Source organism: Mytilus californianus, unplaced genomic scaffold (assembly GCF_021869535.1).
Source record: "Mytilus californianus isolate M0D057914Y unplaced genomic scaffold, xbMytCali1.0.p SCAF_4, whole genome shotgun sequence".
Taxonomy (NCBI): Eukaryota; Metazoa; Mollusca; class Bivalvia; order Mytilida; family Mytilidae; genus Mytilus; species Mytilus californianus.
This window is the reverse complement of record NW_026262690.1, coordinates 31,699,917-31,723,995: the sequence shown is the minus strand read 5'-3', so window position 1 is coordinate 31,723,995 and position 24,079 is coordinate 31,699,917. Positions and strand designations below refer to the sequence as shown.

The 24,079-nt window shown below is 31.6% G+C and overlaps 1 protein-coding gene and 1 long non-coding RNA gene across 4 annotated transcripts in view; both read left to right on the top strand.

Moving 5' to 3' along the window:
- Window positions 1-24,079, top strand: part of LOC127737880 (Na(+)/H(+) exchanger beta-like) — a 103,085-nt gene that overhangs the window by 47,047 nt on the left and 31,959 nt on the right. For all 3 annotated transcript variants that reach the window (XM_052248831.1, XM_052248829.1, XM_052248828.1), the window contains exons 6-14: window positions 348-419; window positions 1,572-1,653; window positions 2,802-2,829; window positions 3,692-3,801; window positions 5,912-5,987; window positions 16,965-17,047; window positions 18,638-18,749; window positions 20,697-20,778; window positions 21,455-21,550. In XM_052248831.1, the coding sequence (XP_052104791.1) occupies window positions 348-419; window positions 1,572-1,653; window positions 2,802-2,829; window positions 3,692-3,801; window positions 5,912-5,987; window positions 16,965-17,047; window positions 18,638-18,749; window positions 20,697-20,778; window positions 21,455-21,550 (741 nt within the window). The remainder of the gene's footprint in view (window positions 1-347; window positions 420-1,571; window positions 1,654-2,801; window positions 2,830-3,691; window positions 3,802-5,911; window positions 5,988-16,964; window positions 17,048-18,637; window positions 18,750-20,696; window positions 20,779-21,454; window positions 21,551-24,079) is intronic.
- Window positions 6,701-10,819, top strand: LOC127737888 (uncharacterized). The gene is made up of 2 exons (XR_007999843.1): window positions 6,701-6,859; window positions 10,195-10,819. It is a non-coding gene; the product is annotated as an uncharacterized LOC127737888 (long non-coding RNA).

Sequence of the window (24,079 nt, the reverse complement as noted above, 5' to 3'; positions counted from 1 at the left end):
CATCAAAATAAATTCCGCAAATTTAAAAGTGCACATGCAATGGTATTGTATAAAAGTTTTGAATTCACCAAAATAATAACCGCCAAAATATTTTGTATACCTTGTCATTGCAACTCCTCAAAGATGCATATGGTTCATTAAATATATCTATATGAAACTTTGTATATTGTTAGATCCTGATATGCAAAATATGCATGTATGTGGGATGTATTTGAGACAAAATAGAATAACACTGAAAAAAGTCCAAAGTTATATCAACTTATTTAATTCCCTGTATTTCTGTCACTAGCATACTCAACAAGGTCATTCAGTAGAAATAGCATTTTAATTGTTTTTTTGCCTTTCAGCTTGACTGGGATTTCTGAAAAATTGCCAGAATTTTTTACACCAGAAACCTTCTTCCATTTTCTTCTTCCACCGTATGTAATTTATTTACATGAATAAAAGTATAGTATAGTATAAGTGATTTGATTAAAGGATATTCTTAGATTATACAAGCAAAAATGGTTCTTATTCTCAACAACAAAAGTGATAAATAGATAAAAAGTTGCAATTGATGTTTTAAAATACTTGAGGGCCACCTAAAATTAAAAAAAAAAGAAATAAAATCAATATTTTGAAATACTCATGCGGTACTTCAGGCTTGCATTCACAGATAATTTTTCATATTTCATTATAACTTTATAAGGATAGGACATAAAGTTATACTTTTCATAATTTTCTACATATATGTAGAACAAAATTTCACAGTTACCAGTAATTGATGGACACTTTTGATACTTTTCCCACAGGGATAGTACAGAAAAGTCATAATTATTAATATTTTTATTGAGGGATAGAAAAAAGTATCAATTTATTTTTCACACTTTCTCCATAATATACTTTTTTAGTTACTATATTGAATAGAGATAATCTGTAAATATAGCAAAAATGGTTAGCAAAACAAGACCTACATTTTAGTCAACATGGCAGAAAACTCCAGTAAAGGAGAATTTGTTTATCGAATGAAGTTTTTACCCATTTTTGTGGGTTTTTTTACAGAAATTATAATAGAGAGAAACTGTAAATAGAAAAAACAATTAGCAGGACAAGATCTACAAATAAGTCAACATTGTGGAAATAATTAGTGTACACCTTATAGGAGTTATTGAATGATTTTATAAACTATATTAGATAAAGAGAAACTGTAGTTATCAAAAATTATCAGCAGAACAAGACCTACTAATTTATCAACACAGCTGAGAGACAGTCAACTCCTTATAGGAGTTATTGCCCTTGAAAGAAGATTTTTACTCATGTTTGGGACTTTAACTGAAACTATTGTAGATAGAGAGAAACAGTAAAAAGCAAAAATATTCAGCAGGACAATTTACCAAAAAGTTACATGACCAGAATCATTAGTCATCAGTTGACCCCTTTGAGGATGATTTTTACTTTTTTTTTGTTTTTGCCAGAAACATTTCATTGTTTTTTTTAATTGCACTGTATCAATTTTATGCAAAAATGCCAAAGGAGCCATATTATGATATTTATCTAACCTTTTTTTCATCTAATTGTTCACTTTTTTTCAGTATAATTTTAGAAGCTGCCTTCAGTTTATATGACAGAACATTTCTACATAACTTAGGAAGTATTCTCATATTTTCAGTAATAGTAAGTTATTTTTATTTTAATAGACACACACATGATTTCTTGCTTCTTTTTTTCAATGTTTAAATATAATAAAATATAATAATTAATTTATGTGGAAAATAAAGAAAATTATATGTTTATTGATTGATGCATGGTATTTTAATTATGTGCCATGGTCTCTGAACTAAGTTGGGCACATCAGTCAGACCCAAGCAGAGTTTAAGGGTTTATGATTGGTGGATGACGTGTCAAATATAATCAGGAACATGTACTGATGTGGCATCACTTTATTGAGACAACAAAAATAGGATAGTAGTCATTCACTTTGTGGCCCTGGACACAAAGTGTTACCCATATAAGAATAAGAAATCATCTGTCTTTATTTCAATCCTTATTCTAAAATCAAAAGGTTTTCCTGAATTTTTTTCTTATACCTGCAGTATTGATTTGATTTTCAGTACAATGATGACTAATAGATCAGTTTTGAGTTTCTTTCTGGTTGATCAACTTTTTTTCAGAATTATGCCCCTTTCATGTTTATAAAAAGTGTACTTGTTCAGACTTTTCAGCAAACCTGGTGTTAATTTTTGTAAATTAATGTAAAACGACAATTGACACATCTTGTTGCATGAAAATTGTACTTCCGTGGACTTTTGTTGGAATGCCTTTAGATCTGGAATTGAGTTATTGTACATAAGTGTGTAATGATGACTTATAGATGGAATTTACGTATTATTCCTGTTAACTAATTTTGAAATAGGATGGAGGCTTGGTCATTCTACCAATACAATTATTACAGCTTTAGTTGATATTTTGTGATATAACATGAAGAAAAATTGGTACTGTGGGTTGTAAGACACCAGTAGTATTCTTATGGGAAAATTTCAAAAATCAAAAGTTCATTTCTAATTAAAAATCAACTTTTGCATAAATTCTTCCTATCAGGAAGCTTTTTGTCTACAGAGAATATATGAAGCATACTAAGTTTACTTTATTATAACACATAAAATTGATAACAAGAATTACCAAAAATATTGAACCGAACAAGAGACCACAACAACAACCAATTCCTCCAAAAAAAAACCAACACTTGATCCAGGTAAAACACTGGTTAAATTATGTTTTCAGTATGTTAAGCATGCTTAAGATGCTTATTTTTATAATTACAGGGAACATGTTGTGCTGCTTTTACTATAGGTAAGAATAGAATGTATTAAGATAAGTTTTTTGAAGAAATTTCTTTTTTTAAAGTATGTAATACATTAATTATTATTTAAAAAGAAGAGGCAGAGTTTTCTATATAACAAAACTGTGAATTCACTATACTTAATTTCTATAAATGGATAAATACTAATTTTATCTTCTTTCTTATTTGCTGGAGACAAATAACAAATTAATGTAAATTAAAATACATATTTTTCACTCTGTTTTGTTAAAATTGATGTATCAATGGAACCAGCTTAGTGTGCTATCTTCATAACAGCTTAATTTTCAAACTGCACAAGTCTTTGTGAAAAAAAAAATTTAATGGTTTCATGGTGTTGCAATGCACTTATATTTTAATACACAAATTATAAGTGTCAGCATGTCTACATAATACACCAATTATAAGTGTCAGCATGTCTACATAATACACCAATTATAAGTGTCAGCATGTCTACATAATACACCAATTATAAGTGTCAGCATGTCTACATAATACACCAATTATAAGTGTCAGCATGTCTACATAATACAACAATTATAAGTGTCAGCATGTCTACATAATACACCAATTATAAGTGTCAGCATGTCTACATAATACACCAATTATAAGTGGCAGCATGTCTACATAATACACCAATTATAAGTGTCAGCATGCCTACATAATACACCAATTATAAGTGTCAGCATGTCTACAGGAAAATAGTTGTGAAATTAAAAGATGAGTAAAATTAAACTATAGTGGATAGTTGTCTCATTAGCAATCATAGTACATCTCCTTATTTTTATATTGAATGTATCCTTTAGATTAAATGCTAAAGAAAGTGAACACAGTATTTATATTATGTATTTTCAGGTTTATGTTTGATTGGTTTACATAAAGTAGGTGCCATGGAAGATATAGATGTAACACCTATACAGCTTTTAGTCTTTAGTTCTCTAATAGTAGCCGTAGACCCAGTTGCAGTAAGTATCAGAAGGGTATCACTTGTGGAGGAAGACGTTTTTGTCACATTATTCTTAATTACTAGTTCATATCTTGTTTGGACCAAACCAGTCAAGCATTAGAATACAAAATTTGAATTGATCCATGCTAAAGAGATGCAGAACAGTGTTAGCCACACATGTTGGTCACAATAGATACTAACTTTAACGTAATCTTACTCAATTTTTGAATGTGACTGTTTTTTTCAAGTCTTTGTTTAGTATCCTGTATGACATTCTTTTAGCTCAATAAACCAAAGCGTTCTTGTAAAACCTCCATTTGAAGTTTACAGAATAAAATTTTGAAAAATATATTATGTGCTTCTTTTTTCTTCAGAGTATGCATATAGTGCTCAATACCGCCAGGTTAGGAGACATCAGGATTTATTATAACAATAAAGGTTATTTTGAAGGAATTTATTGAAGTCTAAACTCAACTGACTCCCTAACAAACTGGATTAAGTCAGGAGGACTTAATGTCAAGTTTTTGAATGAAACACTGAGTTTACACATCAATAAATCTCTGTTAAAATAACCTTTTTAAGTTTGTAATACCATGGAAGTAATATTGAAAGGAATAACTACGTCGTCACTTCAAAAGTTTCATCTGCGTTACCGCCCATCTTTGGTAACTCGTTAATTGATTTAATATCTGGAAGTTGATTCTCCGCATGTGATCGATCAAATCACTGACACTTTTCGGTCATTTTCGTATTCACGGAAAACTACAAACAAACAAGTTTTTGTCGTATATACGTGCGAAGTAACCCGAATAGTCCATTCGTTACATTCCGTTGATGTACGCTGACGAATAGAGTCATTCGTTCAATTTTTATTTTAGTCCAATTTTCCTATTTCTGGTTAGTTCGATCTTAATAGTACCGACAGCTATCACATATGAAATTGGAGAACAAGGCTGGGTCATTTTCAATTTTAATATTTACAGACAGTTAAAAGGCCATTTCCGTAAGTTAAGAAGATGATTGTACAAAAAATACGTTTGGACTCCCTTTTATTAAATACGAATAAGTCTAAGTCTTTCGTGTATTAGTCAATTAAAATATCACAATTCTAAACGGTTCTATCCTTTAATTTATAGTTCTTGATACATAAAATAATTCGTGTAAAAATGAATTTGCCGTAAGACAGATAGCGTCAAGCTCATTTTGTCGGTTTGTTTTAATTTTTGCTGTACCTTGTTATATTAATACAAGTATTCCACAATAAACACTTCTTAAAAAAATATATGTTTACGAACATATTATCCCTATTTTAGCTGTCCAGTTTCAATAATGTAATCAATGACATTTATGACATATACATAAATTTAGAATACTTCTCGATAAACTTTGCACATTTCAACAGTAAAAAAATCTATGTCTAGATTTGTCTACATTATTTTGTTAAACATCATGTGAAACCTGATTGATTCATCAGTATTTAACTGTTTTACTCGGGATCGCTTTTAACCGGAAAATACTTTTGGAACAGTTTAAAACAAACGGTAAAAAGCAAAAATATGCTAAATTAAATACAATTTTCCATGCTAAACTGTTGCAGGTTGAACAATTCTCGTCCGTTTTTCAAGTTTTTTTACATCATACGACTTCTTTTTGAAGGTAGAGGTTTTATATGATACAGCGCCACCGTCTTATTAATAAACCTCGGATTTCACACAGGTGCTTTATAATTACCGGACTCGATAAAATCACGTGACTGATAAGAAATTCCAGATGCCATTTTACAACTGCGGTATCACAGATAGTAACCAAAGGGGTCTTGCCGCTGAGACTATAATTGGATAAAATCATATGACTTTAGTACAGAGCTCTGCAGGCTGTTAATACATGCTAATTAGTCGTTGTTATTCCTTTTAAATATTACTTCCATGGTAATACCAATAAAATGCACTAGAAATTATGTTCAGATAAAAACAATTTCATCAACACTTTCAGAACTATTTCCCCTGTGTAGGAACTTGTAATCATGACATCATGAAACAGAGTTATTCCTGTTTAAAGTTTTTGGTTTGCCCGGAATAATTGAGATCAGCAACATTTTCTCCAACAATTGATTAACTTATTTATTTCAGGTGTTAGCTGTATTTAATGAAGTTGGTGTAAATAGAGTTTTATACTTCCTTGTCTTTGGTGAATCCTTGTTAAATGGTTTGTATAGATAAATAACTTAAGGTGGCTCACCCCAATAAGGACCCCCGGTAGAATTTTTTTATTTTCACATATTTTGTAGATTTTTTTATGCTGAATCCAAAAATGCAAAGAAAAAAGGGGGTCACCAGGCTCGTTTTCCCCTCAAATGGAAGCGAAATGTGCGATTTTGACCCTATTTCCAAACTTTTACACCCTTTCAACAATAACGACTACATCAAATTCAAAGACTTTTAGAACCATGTCAGTATGATTATTATGTGAAAAAACAATTAAATTTGAAATGTAAACGTTCTTCTTGGTTGTTTTAGACTTAAAAATCCTTTTATTTTCAGATTTATGTCTAAATTTGGCATTTTTAAATTTCAGTTTAAGGCTAAAAATATTGGTTAAATCGATTTTTCGTAAAATTTCCCCGGTAGTTTTTTTTTTAAAACGGATATGTCAAAGCTATGAACTTTTCGAGCATTTTAAGGTAAAATAAAATGGGGGTCACCAGGCTTTTAAAAAAGTTACGAGCTTTTGTTTAACCCCTCTACCCCATGAGGTCTGATTTCAATGCACTCCATTAATTACTTTATTGTGATTTTTTTATTAATGTCTTTACATAAATAATGTTTGTAATTATATCAATTAACGAAATCTGAATATAAATGTGATGAACATTTTACTGTTTGTTATAAAAAAGCGAAATTTTGATTATTTTGGTGAAATACGGTAATTTTGTCTAGCGCGAGTTGCTTCCCTCTAATCTGGCGCCATAATCGGACAACAGAAATTTCAGGGTCGCCATTGCTGAGCAGCATACTGCACTGACAAATACGACCATGTGCATGAATAACAGACATAGTGGCGAATAGACAACGATGAAGGTAGAGTCATTACATAAGAAAACATAGATTTTAATATATTAGACAGCCAAATGTTATCAGTATCACGAAAAATACAAAGTGGGGGGTTATCTCAAAATACTCAATACTGTAGAAAATCACTGCGGCTGAAACCTTGCATGGGCTAAATTTCTGTTCTATGTATAATCGTTATGGCTGGTATCTTTTTTGTGTGTTTACTTGACCCTTAACCTGTTAAATGGCAAGTTGTGAACATGTATAGCCTGTTTTGAAAAAATATCCGTGTCAAAGAGGAGGGGATGGTCATTTTCAGCATCTCATGATCTGCGCTATCGTTAGCAACAAATGGAAGTTTTTAACGACCTTGACTGGCTATACAGCCCTTGCACGGTCGGTAGCCTCAAATGAGTCTTGATTTTATATCGTCATTCGTAAAATCTAATTTAGTAGCCACGTTAGGGAGCTACCATTTGATTTCTATGGGGGGCTAGGATGAAAAATGTTGACCTGCTTTTTTTTTATTTGTAATCTCTGTCCTGCCTTTTTATTTTTTTACTCTATTCGGTCCTGCCTTTTTTTTTACTAGTTTATCCTGAATTTTTTTACACAAATTGTCATCCTGAATTTTTTTTTTTACCTGTGTTGCTCATCCTGCCTTTTTTTTTTACTCCAAACTCCTGTCCTGCCTATTTTTTCAAATTTCATCCTAGCCCCCCCCCCCCCCCCCCCCCCCCCCCCCCCCCATAAAAATCAAATGGTAGCTCCCTTAGGGTCAAATGAAGTTAAATATTTATCGTTAGCGTCTATAATGACTAGTAAAACAGGTTGGGAACAAACCCTCTACATGGTGTTTATACCTGTATAGAGGAATAATCCTATAGAGGGATAAAAGAGGGGTATTTTTGTTTAAACTGGATTTAAAGCAAAAAAGGGCAGAATGGCATTTTCTAGTTATATTTGCTATAATCTATAGCACTATATATGCATCAATTATTGCACTTTACTGTATTCTGTATTTCTTTACCAAAAAATGGCCTGGGATGCCCAGTTTTCTGCTAAAGTGACAGAACTTGCAATCTACTGTATACCTATCTGAACACCTGATCAACAACAAAAGGGACATGCAGTTGACCTTTAAATTTTATGTTAAATCTAACAATAGAAATTCTGTTCAGTGAGGCATAACTGAGTGGAATTTACCTGATCATCACTGCTTTCAATTATGGTGTACAATAGATTGTATATTCAGTCAGTTTAGCAGTAAACTGGGCATGTGAAATGAAATTAAGTACATCAATTGGTGCATCAAATGTAGCAGGTTACTGCCATAATAAGTAGAAAATGCCATTCTGCCCTATTTTGCTTTAAATCCAGTCTAAACAAAAATTCCCCTCTATAGAAGGATTATTCCTCTATACAGGTTTAAACACCAGTGGTTGGAACCCCCCCTTTTTTTTGACGATCAATGCATTTGAATGGGGACATATAGTTGGAACCCCCCCCCCCCCCTTTATCCTGGGTTAGGAACCCCCCCCCTCCTTTTATAAATGGCTGGATCCACCCCTGAAAACCATATAGAGGGTTTGGTCCCAACCTGTAAAATGGGGTACCCCATAACTTCCCTCGGACAGGGGTTCATGATTACCACTCCCTATCCCCAACTGCCATTTCTCTTCCCTTTTACTCTAAAATTTTCTCCCCTAACTTCTACTTCCATCCCCCTTGCTCCCAGACAAAAAAATTGCTTAATATATTCCCCAGATTATTCATCCCCCCCCTCTTTTCGAATTCTTGTCCTTTCACCCAAAATCATGTTCACTCCAATTCACGTTCATCCCACCCTGAGTCTGTTTGTACCCTTCCTTTTATCTAAATCAGGCTTTTGTTAGTATAGTTCTATAACAATAAATTAAAATAAAGATATATTAAGTTTATTTTTATTTTTTAAAAATAAAGTGACTCACACGAGATCTAAGGTTTTTTTTCTATTTATAATCTTCATAAGATTTACTTCTACCAAATTGGTTACTTTTATTTTCACTCAGACCAGGCTAATTAACGGTAACGGACCTGCACATGATCCCTCATTCCCATGTTCCCTTATCCCTGTCCACCCGCTCAAGTAGAAGTTCAAGTGAACTCGGGGGCATTATTTTCTATTTCTGTTTTCTTTTTACTGATTTTGCTATTTTTCTTTTTTTTTTTTTTTATTGTCAATGTGCCTCCAAAAAAAAATAATTAAAATATCAGCATGAAAACGTTAAATAGTGAATATATAATGCGAAGGCATATATTATAGGACTACCCGCTCAAGGGGTTCGATTGTTTCGTTTGTTTTCTTGAGAATATATAAATGGCCTGATTTGTAAATTATAACCACTACAGTACGAGGCAATACATTTTATTGATGGATTCGTCTTGATCACAATTTGTTTACAATTAAACACCCTCCCCCCTGTCTCTCTTTTGTATAAAAAATTTCATAATGTCAAGTATCAGGTTTAAACATACACGTAGGGCTTATCTTGTTTACCAAATAACACATACATTTGAGTTGAAAAATTCTTTATTGTTTTGTGCTTAGTATTTTTAAACACAAAATTTGTATATCCCATATTCCAAACAGGTTACAAGACACCTCAGCATAATTTGGTTGAGGAGGAGTACAAATGTAGCTCAGCTGCATTTTAGAATTTTTAGGCATAGAAATAACTTGTCCCTGGCATCGAAACAGCATGCCCTGAAAAGTCTGTATTCAACATATATATAAAAACAAAATCACTATTTACACTTGCTGTGCATGTAATTTTATTTTGTTTGCTCATTATTGTTGCCACAAATTCTTCATTTTTTTACGCTGTAGTGGAGTGGGCATTAAGTTTTACCCTTGTCTGTCTGTACATATGTCCCAAAATTGGTGTCCGTTCTCTAACTTCAGTTTGCCTCAACCAAATGTTATGAAACTTATACACAATGCTTATTACCAACAAACACAGATCAAGTTTGAATTTTTTTTGGTGGTGTCTTTTTTACTGTTCTAGAGTTATGCCCCTTTACAAATGGAAAAATTGCTGAATTTTTTGTTTCTGTTCTCTAACTTTAGTTTGCCTCATCCAAATGTTATGAAACTTATACACATTACTTATTACAACAAAATTCAGATCAAGTAAAACTTTGGGTAGTGTCACTCTTACCGTTCTTTAGTTATGCTCCTTTATAACTTTATATGCAAGTGGGGGCATCATCTGTGTCCCATGGACACATTCCCCATTTATTTAAAATATGAACTACATTATGCTTTTAAATGTCAATCATGGTTGATTTTCTGACAGATTTACCCTGACATTTAATTTCAGGCTTCAAGTACATGTAAGAGGAAGGAGTGATTTGTTGTGAAAGATCCTGGAATGTTCAACTTTACTTGGAAACTATTGGCAAAGAACTGACAGAATTTACACGAGAAGCCAGTATCATCTTGTCTTGCAATTGGGAACTATATGTAAAGTGCAGAAACTTAAGAACAACATTAGAAGCCAAGATCAACAATACTTGGAACTACATGTATAATCAAAGTACTGTCAGAATCCATATGAGAGAACCCAAGATCATCTACACTTGGTGTCTATATGCAAAGTGTTGTCAGAATCCATTTAAGAAGCCAAGATCAACTATAATTTGGAACTATATGCTTTAGTGCTGTCAAAATCCATAAAAAAAAATCCAAGATCAAAAGGACCTACTTTACCTACCTGTCCCAATGACGAATACAGATTATTGAGTCTTATAAAAAACACTGATGAAGAATATTGATATAAAAATAATGAAAATATAGAGCTGATCAGCTAATGATTGTACATGTACATGATGTATACATGTCAACAATTACTAGTATATTGAAATTTACAATGCTAATAAATGTTTTATAAATTTGATCTCATAGACATTTTAGGAATAAAAATCAAAAATGTTTCAAAAAATGAATTTTAATAGAGCTTTTTTTGCTGTCTGTAGTGAATTTTGCTGCAAACACAATTCATGATATGCCAACTGCAATATATGCAGTTGTCTTTAATACAGAAGGTAGCTATGAGATTTGGAAATTTTGGAAATCATAATTCCAAGTGGCAGTTGTGGTAAATGCACATGCCTTTGTCTCATCTTTTACCTCACCAACCCCTGACCTAAATGGCCACTTGAATTATTTTACATCATTTGGCATTTGTTTTCCATCCATATGCTATTCAGTTTCTATTTCAAAAGTTATATTTTCTGGATAAAAGGAGAAATAAAATACAGTTTTGTTCAATGAGACAGCAACCAAACAAAACAACCAAAAGAATTATATATTGTCTGGGAAAACTTGTGTCTCACTATTAACTGACAACATTTTTACCTACTGTAAATTCAGAAATTATTGCGATTTTTGACGAATGGACTAAATTGCGAGTTTAATTATTGCGATTACAAAAAAAATCTGCATAAAGATCTATAATTCAGTTATCAGAATGCAAGTTCTTATTATTGCGATATTCACCCTGTCGCATTATTTGCATTAATAATAACCTCACAATAATTTCTAAATTAACAGTATCACAATAATCCAGATTAATTTTGTTTTGTAAATTTAGATATGCACTCAAATTAATACAGATTGCTACAAAGATCTCAAGCACATTTCATGGATCAGTGATCAAGGTTAAAGTTACCTGATTAGGGTTGTTTATCAGATACTGTTAGCAATACTAAGGTCATTTGACAATGTCATGTTTTTGTGTTTTTGTCTGTTTTTTCTAATACTAAAAGTACATGTAGTAGATAAACTATATGTATGCAATGATTCACAAATGTAAGGAGTACATGTCTGTCTGGCAATTGTCATTGACCACATTTGCATGGTTCGTTGGTCAATGGTAAGTCCTCTTTTAACATGCTACATTGTGTAATCAATGGGTTATTATATTTGGTGTATGGTATGATTATTAAATGTATATATTGAAATATTAAGTAAAAAGATGTGATATGATTGTAAATGAGACACTCCACAAGAGACCAAATGACACAGAAATAAACTAACTAAATGTCACCATACGACCTTCGACAATGAGTAAAACCTATACTGCATAGTTGGGTATAAAAGGCCTCCAAATGACAAATGTACAATTTAAAACAATTCAAATGAGAAAACTAATGGCATATTTATGTACAAAATAATGAATGAAAAACAAATAGGCCTGTCTTGCAGGGTCTATCTGAACTTAACCTTATGTTCATGGTTTTGTCTGTTACTGGCATACTATATACATGTTTAAAATATTTGGTTGATGGGGTGATTGTAACAGAGGCGGATTTAGGGGGAGGGCCCATTGGTTGATTATATAGGGAATCACTGAAGCATGACTGGAGCAAGCCTCTCTTAGGCAGTCACCCTCCCCCCTTTCATGAAAAATTCTGGCTCCGCCACTGTGTAAGGCTGGCTTGGATTGGTTAATCTGATCAATTTTCTGATACTTGTAGTGAAACTTTATCTTTAGGAATATCAACATAAAACCAATCATGAATGATGATTAGTAAAGCAGGTGAGACATTTCAGCTTGTGCACTCTTGTTAACACAAAAATTATATGGACTGTCGCTAGAAAATGAATGGACAATGCATGCTTGGTATGGACAAAATTCCTCCTTTTTACCATACGAGGCTGCGTATTTATCTCAGGTGAGGGTGGGGTAGGGGGCACTTCCTATATTCAAGGTGATGGGACGTGCCGCTGGAATAGGTCACCTCTTCAAGCTTGAAAATCTGTGAAAAGGTCGGGAAAACTATCAAAAATATATGATAAGGTCAATAAAGTTTCCATAACTTCTTCGTCTGTCATCTTTCTTGGTGTTCCCGGGTGTGATTTTATCAACCAAATTTTCTCTTTTGACACTTTAGTATTCTAGTCTTACATTACACTACATGAAACCCAAGCATTATAGGGAAAAGGTTACATTTTTACCTACGCAATATATGAAAAGGTATACATTTTTGAAATATAACTTTTTGAAAAAGGTGGGCCCCAGCGGCACCCCTTATCAATTAAGTATTGAAGTGCCCCCTCCTACCCCCCCCCCCCCCCCCCGGAGGTATTTATACATCCAGCTGTATGAACACCCTGCCATAGCAAGGGATTATCTGTCAGATTAGGGAAGTCATATTTCTATACCCTACGATATGAAAATAAGGAGATGTGGTATGATTGCCAATGAGACAACTATCCACCAAAGTTCAAATTTAAAAGTCAATATTAGCAGGTGTGGAAGAGGGGGGGGGGTCCTCATTCATTCTTTTTTTTTTTCTATTTGTATACGATATTTATTTATTTTGCAATACACATAACCAGTGTTCACACATCATTAAAAAAGTTGTCATGCATATTTCTTGCCGCAATGACACACTCCACTTTAATTTTTTTAAATCAAGAACTTTCCTTATTGGCTTCCCTTTTGAAAAAAAACGCATGTCAAAAAGTAAGACAGAAGTTAAAGTTTGCCAATATCACCGACTATTATAGCGTCCCTGTGTACTGGGCGGAGTTTTAAAATTACAATCCCAACTTTTCCTGAACCTAGTAAGTAGTATAGATTTTGTGTATATATAATGTCTTTAACTGGTAGTGTTTGGAACTGCCCGGTAGACTGCGGATGTGTGTCCTAGGCAAAATCCCGACTTGGTCAAGCCAAATATTTTGCGCCGCAAAGCATGTGGTATTGAGGGATAATAGCATATACCGATATATAAGGCCGGAATACTAGTAAGGTCCCGGTTGCTATTGACCAATGTTCATCTACATGATCAAAGGTTGAAAACTGCAAATTATTGAAATGTCCGGTTTTTTTTCTGCGTAAATCAAAAAATGTGTTGCTCGAGTTCCGTTAGTCTATTATAATAACTCATTCTTAATCAATTATTTTAGTTTTTACGCTGATATTTCCTCTTTCTTTTTTTAAAGCGAACTCTGTTGGCATATTGATAGATACAACAGAAAATAGAAAATTAACAAATAGCAAAATAAGTAAAAGGAAAATATTATAAATAGAAAACATTGGCTCCGAGGTCTCATGTTATAGTACTAGAGTTCCAAATTTCATAGAATCATGATAAGAGAAAATTTGTTGGATATTTTTGTGCCCATTATTTGATAAAGTATATAAATCTTTAAATAAAAATGTTATGTGTGACTGTCACGTATTTAGTCTTTGTTTGAAAATTGTAATGTCCAAAAAAAATTTGAAAATAAAAAATACTTAACTATTATCAAAATTTTGCAGTGTTAAAATATTTCCCATACTCCGGAATTGTTATGTTCAAAAATTTTTGGCAAATAAAAAATACGTAACTATATATATTATCAAAATTTTGCAGTGGGAAAATATTTCACATACTCCGGAATAAGATCCCAGCAATACTTGGAAATGAAGATATTTCAAGTAAAAAAGAGATTTATGACAGTAACAAAATGTTATAAAACGCCAAACGGATAAAATGGTTAAAAGCTCTTTAGAGCTTATGTTGACTCTGTTTGTACACTTTGCCGACTCTAAATAAAGCTTATTTATTATTTTTTATTTATTTATTATTTATAGCGTGCAGATGAACCCCGATGCCGTTATACTATAGCATACTATATGGATTTTACTTGTTTTTGAAAGCCGAAAGGTGACATGCAGTTTACATCGCTATCCTTTGTTTACGGTTAAACATTGCGTCATTGGCAAAATATTTTCATATATATACTACCTAATACATCTAAAAGACATCTTTTGATATATTCAACCAGTATTTGAATGAAAATAGGGTGCGAACGGATCCAAGGGGCGAACGTGTAGGGTGAGAATGTGTTTTTGGAGCGAACGCACCAGATACCGTCGTACAAGTCAATATTTATATTTCCTTTTTTTTAATGTTATGCTTTAATATATCATGTATAATTCTGTCCTTTTTATGTGAAAAATGAATAAACCACTCTGTAGTCCTGACCGTACGTATTTCCTGTTTGTGGCTTTTGTAGAACGTTTTGCATGGTTTGTTGACATTGGGAAAGGGTGCTTTCATACATGCCCGCGTTCCAATGTCGTCAAAACTATTTTTGAGAAAACCCCTCAAGGCGACCGTTTCCAAGGCGCTCGTCGTTAGTAACATGCGTTAAAATATGCGCACTGTTAAAGGGCCGAGCCACCTTAACTGTAAGCTCAGAAATTTTTTCTATATATAAATAAGAAGATGTGGCATGATTGCCAATGAGACAACAACTCTAAACAAGAGACCAAATGACACAGAAAGATTTTTTTATTGTGGACTTTGTGACAGAATAACTTTCTCCAAAATGATAACTTGCATTTGGAATTTTAAACTCCTCCTAAACCCCTGATCAGAATTTAATGAAACTCCTCAAAACCTTCATCTAATAATGCTATTGTAATAGAAAAACAAAAGATATAGGGTATCCATCCATGACACAAAATCAGTAAATGCACAACAAAAAAACATACAAAAAGCAAAGGCACAGTGCTTTTATTGCTGTTTTTCATCTCAAAGTCACAGTGAGACTTCAACACGGAGCTAAAAAAAACTCTCACCTCACTGCAATTTTAAGACGGCCCCTAGCACCGACTTAAGCTGAATTCTTTGCAAAAATAATTTAGATAGACTTTGTAAGATGTAACACCACCCAATCGGGCCCGATCGAAAAAGAACATACTGGAAAGTAGTACATATTTAAAACAAAATAGTTTCTACGCACAGGTGTAAATCTTAAACGATGTAGCATATATTTTAGTAATTAAGGTATCCGATGAAAGGTGAAGGACTGGTGATCCTTGTAGAACACTTAATTACTGATAATTTTGAATAATACAAAAATGTATGAATGAATTCTAAATTTGAGGGCATATATAGCCTGTTTCTCAGATATGAAGTGCCTGGTTTGGTGTATCAAAAATTCCGGTAACCAGTGCAGTACGGTCTGATGTATAAATACAAGTATATTGATCCCACTTCCATAAAATGTTTTGAAGAGAAAAATTTAACGTGGATAGGAATGAGGGCCAAAAATAGGTGGTGTTCGTCTTATTAAAATTTTAGTAAATAAACTGTCTTTAAATTGAGAGAACACATAAGAGAAGTTATCTAATGAATAAATACACCATAACTTTAAAAATACAGAATAGCATACATATCAAGCACAGGGAAACTTTCTATGGCCTCCTCACGGCAAGAGAAACAAACTCTGTTAATATAATAGAAAAAACAAAAGATATGGGGTATCCATCCATGACACAAAATCAGTAAATGCACAACAAAAAAGCATACACAAAGCAAAAGGAACTGCTTTTATTGCTGTTCTTCATCTCAAAGTCACAGTAAGACTTCAACACGGAGCAAAAAAACTCTCACCTCACTGCAAGTTTAAGATGGCCCCAAGCACCGGCTTAAGCTGAATTCTTTGCAAAAATAATTTAGATAGACTTTGTAAGATGTAACACCACCCAATCGGTCCCGGTCGAAAAAGAACATACTGGAAAGTAGTACATATTTAAAACAAAATAGTTCCTACGCACAGGTGTAAATGTGACATTATTTAAAATAAATATTTTTGGGGTTTTCCTTAGCAAATCCAGGAATTAATCATTGCTTTATCTGTAGGTACTCCTTTGGTATCTAACAGCTCCTTCTAAACCCCTTATTAGAATTTACCAAAACCTTCTCAAAATCTTCACCATATAATGCTTTTGTACAATTCTTATTTTGCTTATGATCTGAATTATGTTTTGGTGTTTCCCTTAGCAAATCATAGAATTATGCTTTATCTAGGGTACCCATTTTGTGTCTGCAACTCCTTTTAAACCCCTTACTAGAATTTATTGTAACTTTTTCAGAATCTTCACCATATAATGCCATTTTTCACCACCTATTATGTTTTGTTATCTGATCTGCGAAATATTTTTAGGGTTTTATTTACTAATCAGGAACTTTGCTACTGCTTTATAGTGGGCAGGGGTATCATATAGTGAGCTTTGCTTGTGGTACCTCTAATTTTATATATCGTAAGAAAAAAAAGAACGTATAAGAAATAGATTTTTTTTTACAGATGGTGTGACTGTAGTGTTGTACAATGTATTACAGTCTTATAACAGTATAGCTTTACAAGGTGGATCAATCACAGCTAAGGAGGTAAGGTGTAATTTGCATTACAGAATATTTTACTCATGTTCTTTGACGATCCTTATATTTTACAGAAATGAGTTGCAGTTCAAATCAGTTTTGCAGGAATGTACAATCTCATTAAATCAGCTGTTAGTTGTCTCTACAATACTTTCTGTAGTGTATCACAACATCAGATTTTAATCAGATTGCAGGAATGTATGCACTATGGAAGTATTGACAATGAACAAAGTGAAAAAAAACCCAACTAAACTGTAAACTAAAACAAACGGAAAAAAATAATAAAAATCAAAAGGGAAAAAATAATAGAACATAAAGGAAAATAAAAGATGTCAATTGACTAGGTATATGATCCTTTCAGATATATATATGATTTTAGTAGGGTTAAAAGTAAATGTCTGGGGATAAAAGTATTCAATTTACTTTCAAAGCTTTTGAGAAGATTCCTCCTATGCATAACTAAACCTATTTAAGGAATGACTGTAATATTTTTTCTGTCTATGAAGAAATAACATCAAAAATGTGGTGCACACTGAATAACCCGCGTAGCGGGTTATTTTAAAGTGTGCACCACATTTTTTATGTTATTTCGAATAGACAGAAAAAATATTACAGTCATTTCTTATAATTTAATTCTAAATTCCATTTTAAACCGGAGTAAACCATGAAAAAACGTTGATGACGTCACGGTCACATGACAAAATTATGTCTATGAGCTGATAAACAAAACAACGTCAGCCAATCAGAAGACGCGTTACATCCAAAATTAAATTATTATTAAAAAAAACAATGAATAACTAATCCAGTAAACAGAAAAATGATTATCATATCAAATAATAATAATACATAATAAGGATAATGGAAATTACCAAAAAATATTGGACAATACAACAGACTAACTCCAAATACCGATACCCTTGGAGAAAAAAATGTATGAACAACACATTGTACAGATAGCCTATACTCGTACAGATATAAAATGTGATGGGGTTAAAATAGTTTTACCTGTGAACAAAGTGTGCCACAAACTGATAAACTTGACTTTAGAAGGAGTCATTCACTGAAGGCATCTTAATCAAGTGGAAATATCATGCCACTATCCTATTTAGTTTGCATATGAATTTATGATGTGGATTCGTTATTATTCGTGGGCTACCAATTTTCGTGATTATAAGTTAACCACAAATTTAAATGTTTAATGAAGTACACATTTTCTATGTGATTGTATGCTGACTTTGGCAAATCCATGTAATCAAATATCATCGAACATACAATTAATCATCAATCAACGAAAATTGGTACCCACGAAAAATAAAATGAATCTTTACTATATGAATAGGTTATACATCTGTATTCAAAGAAGAACTTTTCACAAAAAAAAATTAGTGATGACTAGGTGAATTCAAAGAAAAACTTTTCACAAAAAAAAATTAGTGATGACCAGATGAACAGGTGAGTTGTGAGTTTGACAGCATTTGGCAGTAACAGTACCTCAATAAAACCAGGTGAAGGGTATACATCAATGAACTTTAATTACAACTTATTTATTATAATGCCGGTACAATAAGGCTATTATTGTTTGAAATATTTGTTTTCCAGGTGATATTAGGAATAGTGAAATTTTTAGTTGTATGTATTGGTGGTCTTGCTATAGGTGTAATATGTGGAATTCTATCATCGATACTTACCAGATTTACTGATAAAGTTAAAGGTTAGAGATGACCATTGTTAATTTGCAGTAACACAAACATATATATATAAAGAGTATGACAAATAATAAATGCTTTCTTTCAGTATACCATCTGTAAGACTTCCATGTTAGTTCAGAAAATGATGTAGGATGGTTGTGTAAAAGATAACAATTCAGTGATTGTTAAAAAAAATATTACAGATGAAAAATATTTTGTTCATTATCCTGATAGTTGCTGAATAAGGAAATCATTGAATTGAATAAGTTGCTGAACAAGGAAATCATTAAATTGAATAAGTTGCTGAATAAGGAAATCATTAAATTAAATAAGTTGCTGAATAAGGAAATCATTAAATTAAATAAGTTGCTGAATGAGTAAATTATTAAATTGAATAAGTTGCTGAACAAGGAAATCATTAAATTAAATAAGTTGCTGAATAAGGAAATCATTAAATTAAATAAGTTGCTGAATAAGGAAATCATTAAATTAAATAAGTTGCTGAATGAGGAAATCATTAAATTGAATAAGTTGCTGAACAAGGAAATCATTAAATTAAATAAGTTGCTGAATAAGGAAATCATTAAATTAAATAAGTTGCTGAATGAGGAAATCATTAAATTGAATAAGTTGCTGAACAAGGAAATCATTAAATTAAATAATTTGCTGAATAAGGAAATCATTAAATTAGATAAGTTGCTGAATAAGGAAATCATTAAATTAAATAAGTTGCTGAACAAGGAAATCATTAAATTAAATAAGTTGCTGAACAAGGAAATCATTAAATTAAATAAGTTGCTGAATAAGGAAATCATTAAATTAAATAAGTTGCTGAATGAGGAAATCATTAAATTGAATAAGTTGCTGAACAAGGAAATCATTAAATTAAATAAGTTGCTGAATAAGGAAATCATTAAATTAGATAAGTTGCTGAATAAGGAAATCATGAAATTAAATAAGTTGCTGAATAAGGAAATCATTAAATTAGATAAGTTGCTGAATAAGGAAATCATTAAATTAAATAAGTTGCTGAACAAGGAAATCTTTAAATTAAATAAATTGCTGAATAAGGAAATCATTAAACTAAATAAGTTGCTGAATAAGGAAATCATTAAATTAAATAAGTTGCTGAATAAGGAAATCATTAAATTAAATAAGTTGCTGAATGAGGAAATCATTAAATTGAATAAGTTGCTGAACAAGGAAATCATTAAATTAAATAAGTTGCTGAATAAGGAAATCATTAAATTAGATAAGTTGCTGAATAAGGAAATCATTAAATTAAATAAGTTGCTGAACAAGGAAATCATTAAATTAAATAAGTTGCTGAACAAGGAAATCATTAAATTAAATAAGTTGCTGAATAAGGAAATCATTAAATTAAATAAGTTGCTGAATGAGGAAATCATTAAATTAAATAGAAAGATACACACTTTACAACATGCTATAGGTTTCATGTTTAGTTATAAGAACCACAACTTTTGATATCAATATATATATAAAAGTAATCAAATTGATAAGAGATCATGCAAACCATGTCCATTATATCCTAGTAATAACATTGTCATTTTTGTCTCACCTGCAATGAATGTGTGTGAGATATTGGGTGTGCTAATCAATGGCTGACATAAACTATTTGTAAAGACTACATTTCAGAAAATAAAAGATCTGTATAATTCATATCTTGTCAATCTGACGTTCATCTGACTTTTACCTCATTGTCATGGTTCATTCATAATGTTAAGTTTATGTGATATCCTTGGTAAGACCTTGATTTTGAATACTGTCAACACAAAACTCAATCATGATCATTAAAGTAGATGAGACATTTCAGCTCTTGTTTGTCAAAAACCTCAGTTTAGTTAAATATTAAATGTACCTGGAGTTCTGGGATAACACTTATATTTTATGATAAGGTTGTAATACCAAAACCAAAGTTAATTTTAATTATTTTTATTTATCTGTTTCAGTTGTAGAACCTGTAGCCATTTTTGGTATGGCTTATTTAGCCTTCATTTTGGCAGAAATGTTCCATTTCTCAGGAATTATAAGGTAAACTAGATTTTCTGCAATACTTTCAAATTTTACTTGTTTCAACTTTTATTTTAAAAGTTCATTTTTCAGACCAATTGGCTTTAATAGATGATGAATATCTGCCATACAGACACTTTAATTTATAAACACATTTGTGATTTGGGTGTGAGCTTGCCCAATATGCTGGATATAACCTTTATTGGTTTTGATATATGGTTTTTCTGAGTCTGCTTGTGTATATCATGGTTGGATATTACCAAGGAATTTAAGTTTCACCATTTTCTTTTTAAACAGATTGTCATGAGATAATAAGAATCTACAGGTTATGTCATATCTCATCATTCAGTTAGCCTGCAGTACTAGTGTATGATTGGAGCATCTAGTAAATGTAACATGTTCTTCAAACTGTTCATACAATTAAATAGAAAAACTTTTTCAATAGTTTCCTCTATAATTTTCTAAGTGTATTGTGTTGGTTTGTATTACACATATTTTTGCCACTACAAATGAAATACACAAAATTTAGCATCTTACAAAGAATAGTGAATACACAAACTGTTCTGGCAATTTAAATGCTTACCAATGAAGAAAATGTAGATAGTAAGATATATATCCAACATACTGTTTATATGTTTAAGTAGTCTGCTTGTGTGAAACTTAAAACGGGTTTGTTTATTTACCTCTATGTTTGTAGCATAATAGCCTGTGGTTTAATACAAGTGGCATATGCCTTCAACAACTTAAACAGGAAGTCCTGCACAGCAATAAAATACTTTACCAGAGTAATGAGGTAATTATGTCATAGGTTCATGTTGCATCAAAATACTTCTCATTTTTATAGTCTTTTCAGAAAGCTTACAATCATCTGTAATCTTTTGATATACATGTTATAGCCTTGAAATTAATTGAATTAAAAAAGTACAAAAATACCTCAAATCAACATGACTAACTGGTGAAATGTATCAACAGACAATTGAGTAATGTTGGTATACCCCAATCAACCATAGCAAATTATTTAGAATATATTGTATGACTGACTAAATGGTGATGTATGTTTAAACTTTTCAATAGCAAACTCATTACATCTTTTTAGCAGTAGTTAATGTCAAAATATAAGACAGAGTTCATTTAATACCATATTAAAATCATAACATAAATTATGTTTTAATCCAAATTTCTTCTCATTAAAAAATGATTTACTCTATGTATTGTTTCTAATGGCCTCTTTGGCTTGCAAGTAGGTCATGAAATTTCCTCTTTTCTCTTCAACCATCTGGCAGTCATCTTAAGATTGTAAAATTTTGGAAGATAACGGAATAAAATATATGAGATGTTGTGTGAAAATGGGTCATTAACAGTATCGGACATATTCATCAATTGCTTACAAATCATTTAAAAATGACAATACAGATCTTTAAAAAACATTACTGTTAAACGATTGCTGTAGACTAGTATATATAATTTAAAGTTGACTATTGAATTGCAGAATTAATGGAGGTAACTTGCATCACTGTGATTATTTTGATGAGAGTACACTGTAATCAGAATGTAATTTAACCCTTGTTAGCTATTAACATCATTGTTGAAGGTTTTCATTTTATTTTGTGTTGGTTTTTTTAACAAGTTATCAAGAAAGCAATGCCATTGTTTTGTTATTTACGATTAGCATGTGAAAAAGTTGGTTTAGATGGGAAGCTTTTAGTAGTTTTTAGACTAATTTTTTATTGCAAATAAATTAATTGCCTGAAAGAAACTTAAAGATTTGTTTGGTATATTTTGGTTTATCAATTCCATTATAACATATGAAAATAAAAGAAGAATTTGTCTGAGGACACGAATGCCCCCCCCCCCCCCCTCAAGCTTTGCAATTTTCCAATTTAAAAAGGGCATAACTCTATAACAGAAAATGACTCACTGCCAAAATTGGAACTCTATCTGTGTGTTATGGTTCTTGAGTTTCATAAAATTTTGTTGATGCAAACTTAAGTTTGAGTGTGGAAACTGAACAATTTGTCATTTTCCAAGTTATAAAGGGGCAGTGACTTACTGTCCAAATTCAAACTCTGTCTGCAAGTTTTGGTTCTTAACATTGTGTGTAGGTTTCATAAAGTTTGAATGAGGAAAAGCTAAGTTTATAGAGTGTGGAAACGAAAATGGGACGTACGGAAGAACATACAGAAAGGCTGTCAAGAGTAACACTTATTGCCCCCTTCACCTAGTGGCGGGGGCATAAAAAAGAATTCATTTATGCATGACCTATGCATGTGCATTGCTTTTTTTTAGCATATCCATATAGATATATTTAGCTTGCAGTCTGTTAAAAATACAAACAAGGTAAAGGAAAACTATGTGTAGGTTAATAACATATATTCAATAAAGAATATTATTACTATTATTCCTACCACTCAAATTTATTTTAACTTCTAATAGTTACTGAATTATAGGTACACTTAAGGATTTAGTTTTTGTATGGTCTTCCAACCTTTACTAGTTAACTAATTACTGTTTACTCAAGGACTTAGATTTTGTATGGTTTTCAACCTTTGCTAGTTACATGTGTAGCTGATAAGTGGTTTACCAAAAGACTTAGTTATTGTATGCATATGGTTTTTCAACCTTTGCTAGTTAACTAATGAAAACATACTAAAAGACTTAGTTATTCTATGGTTTTTCAACCTTTGCTAGTTAACAGATTAGTGTATACTAAAGGACTTAGTTATTCTATGGTTTTTCAACCTTTGCTAGTTAACAGATTAGTGTATACTAAAAGACTTAGTTATTCTATGGTTTTTCAACCTTTGCTAGTTAACAGATTAGTGTATACTAAAAGACTTAGTTATTCTATGTTTTTTCAACCTTTGCTAGTTAACAGATTAGTGTATACTAAAGGACTTATTCTATGGTCTTCATGTCCATCAGAATTTTATTGCATAGTATTAACACATTATACATTATTATTCTATTTGTGAACTTAACTAGATACAAGATACTTTTTACATGACCTTATATTCATATATCAAGGTCACATGTGGACAAAAAATTTTGAAAATTTATTTATATTTTGCTTTTAGTTATTACCCATGATATATTGTGAAAGATCAGAAAGGAACCTATTGTGTAAATAATTCTTGTTATCTATAGTTTGAGCCAAGACTAAAATGTCATTTTTGTTGTTTTGCATTGCTTAATGTTGTGCTTTCCTGTTTTAATTATGACTTTTCTGTATGAAATCTATTGGGAAGTACAGTCATGGATATGAGTGTAAGATTTCATATCAGTATGCAGGTTAATGCTTCTTATGGTGTGAAGCTGTTAGTTT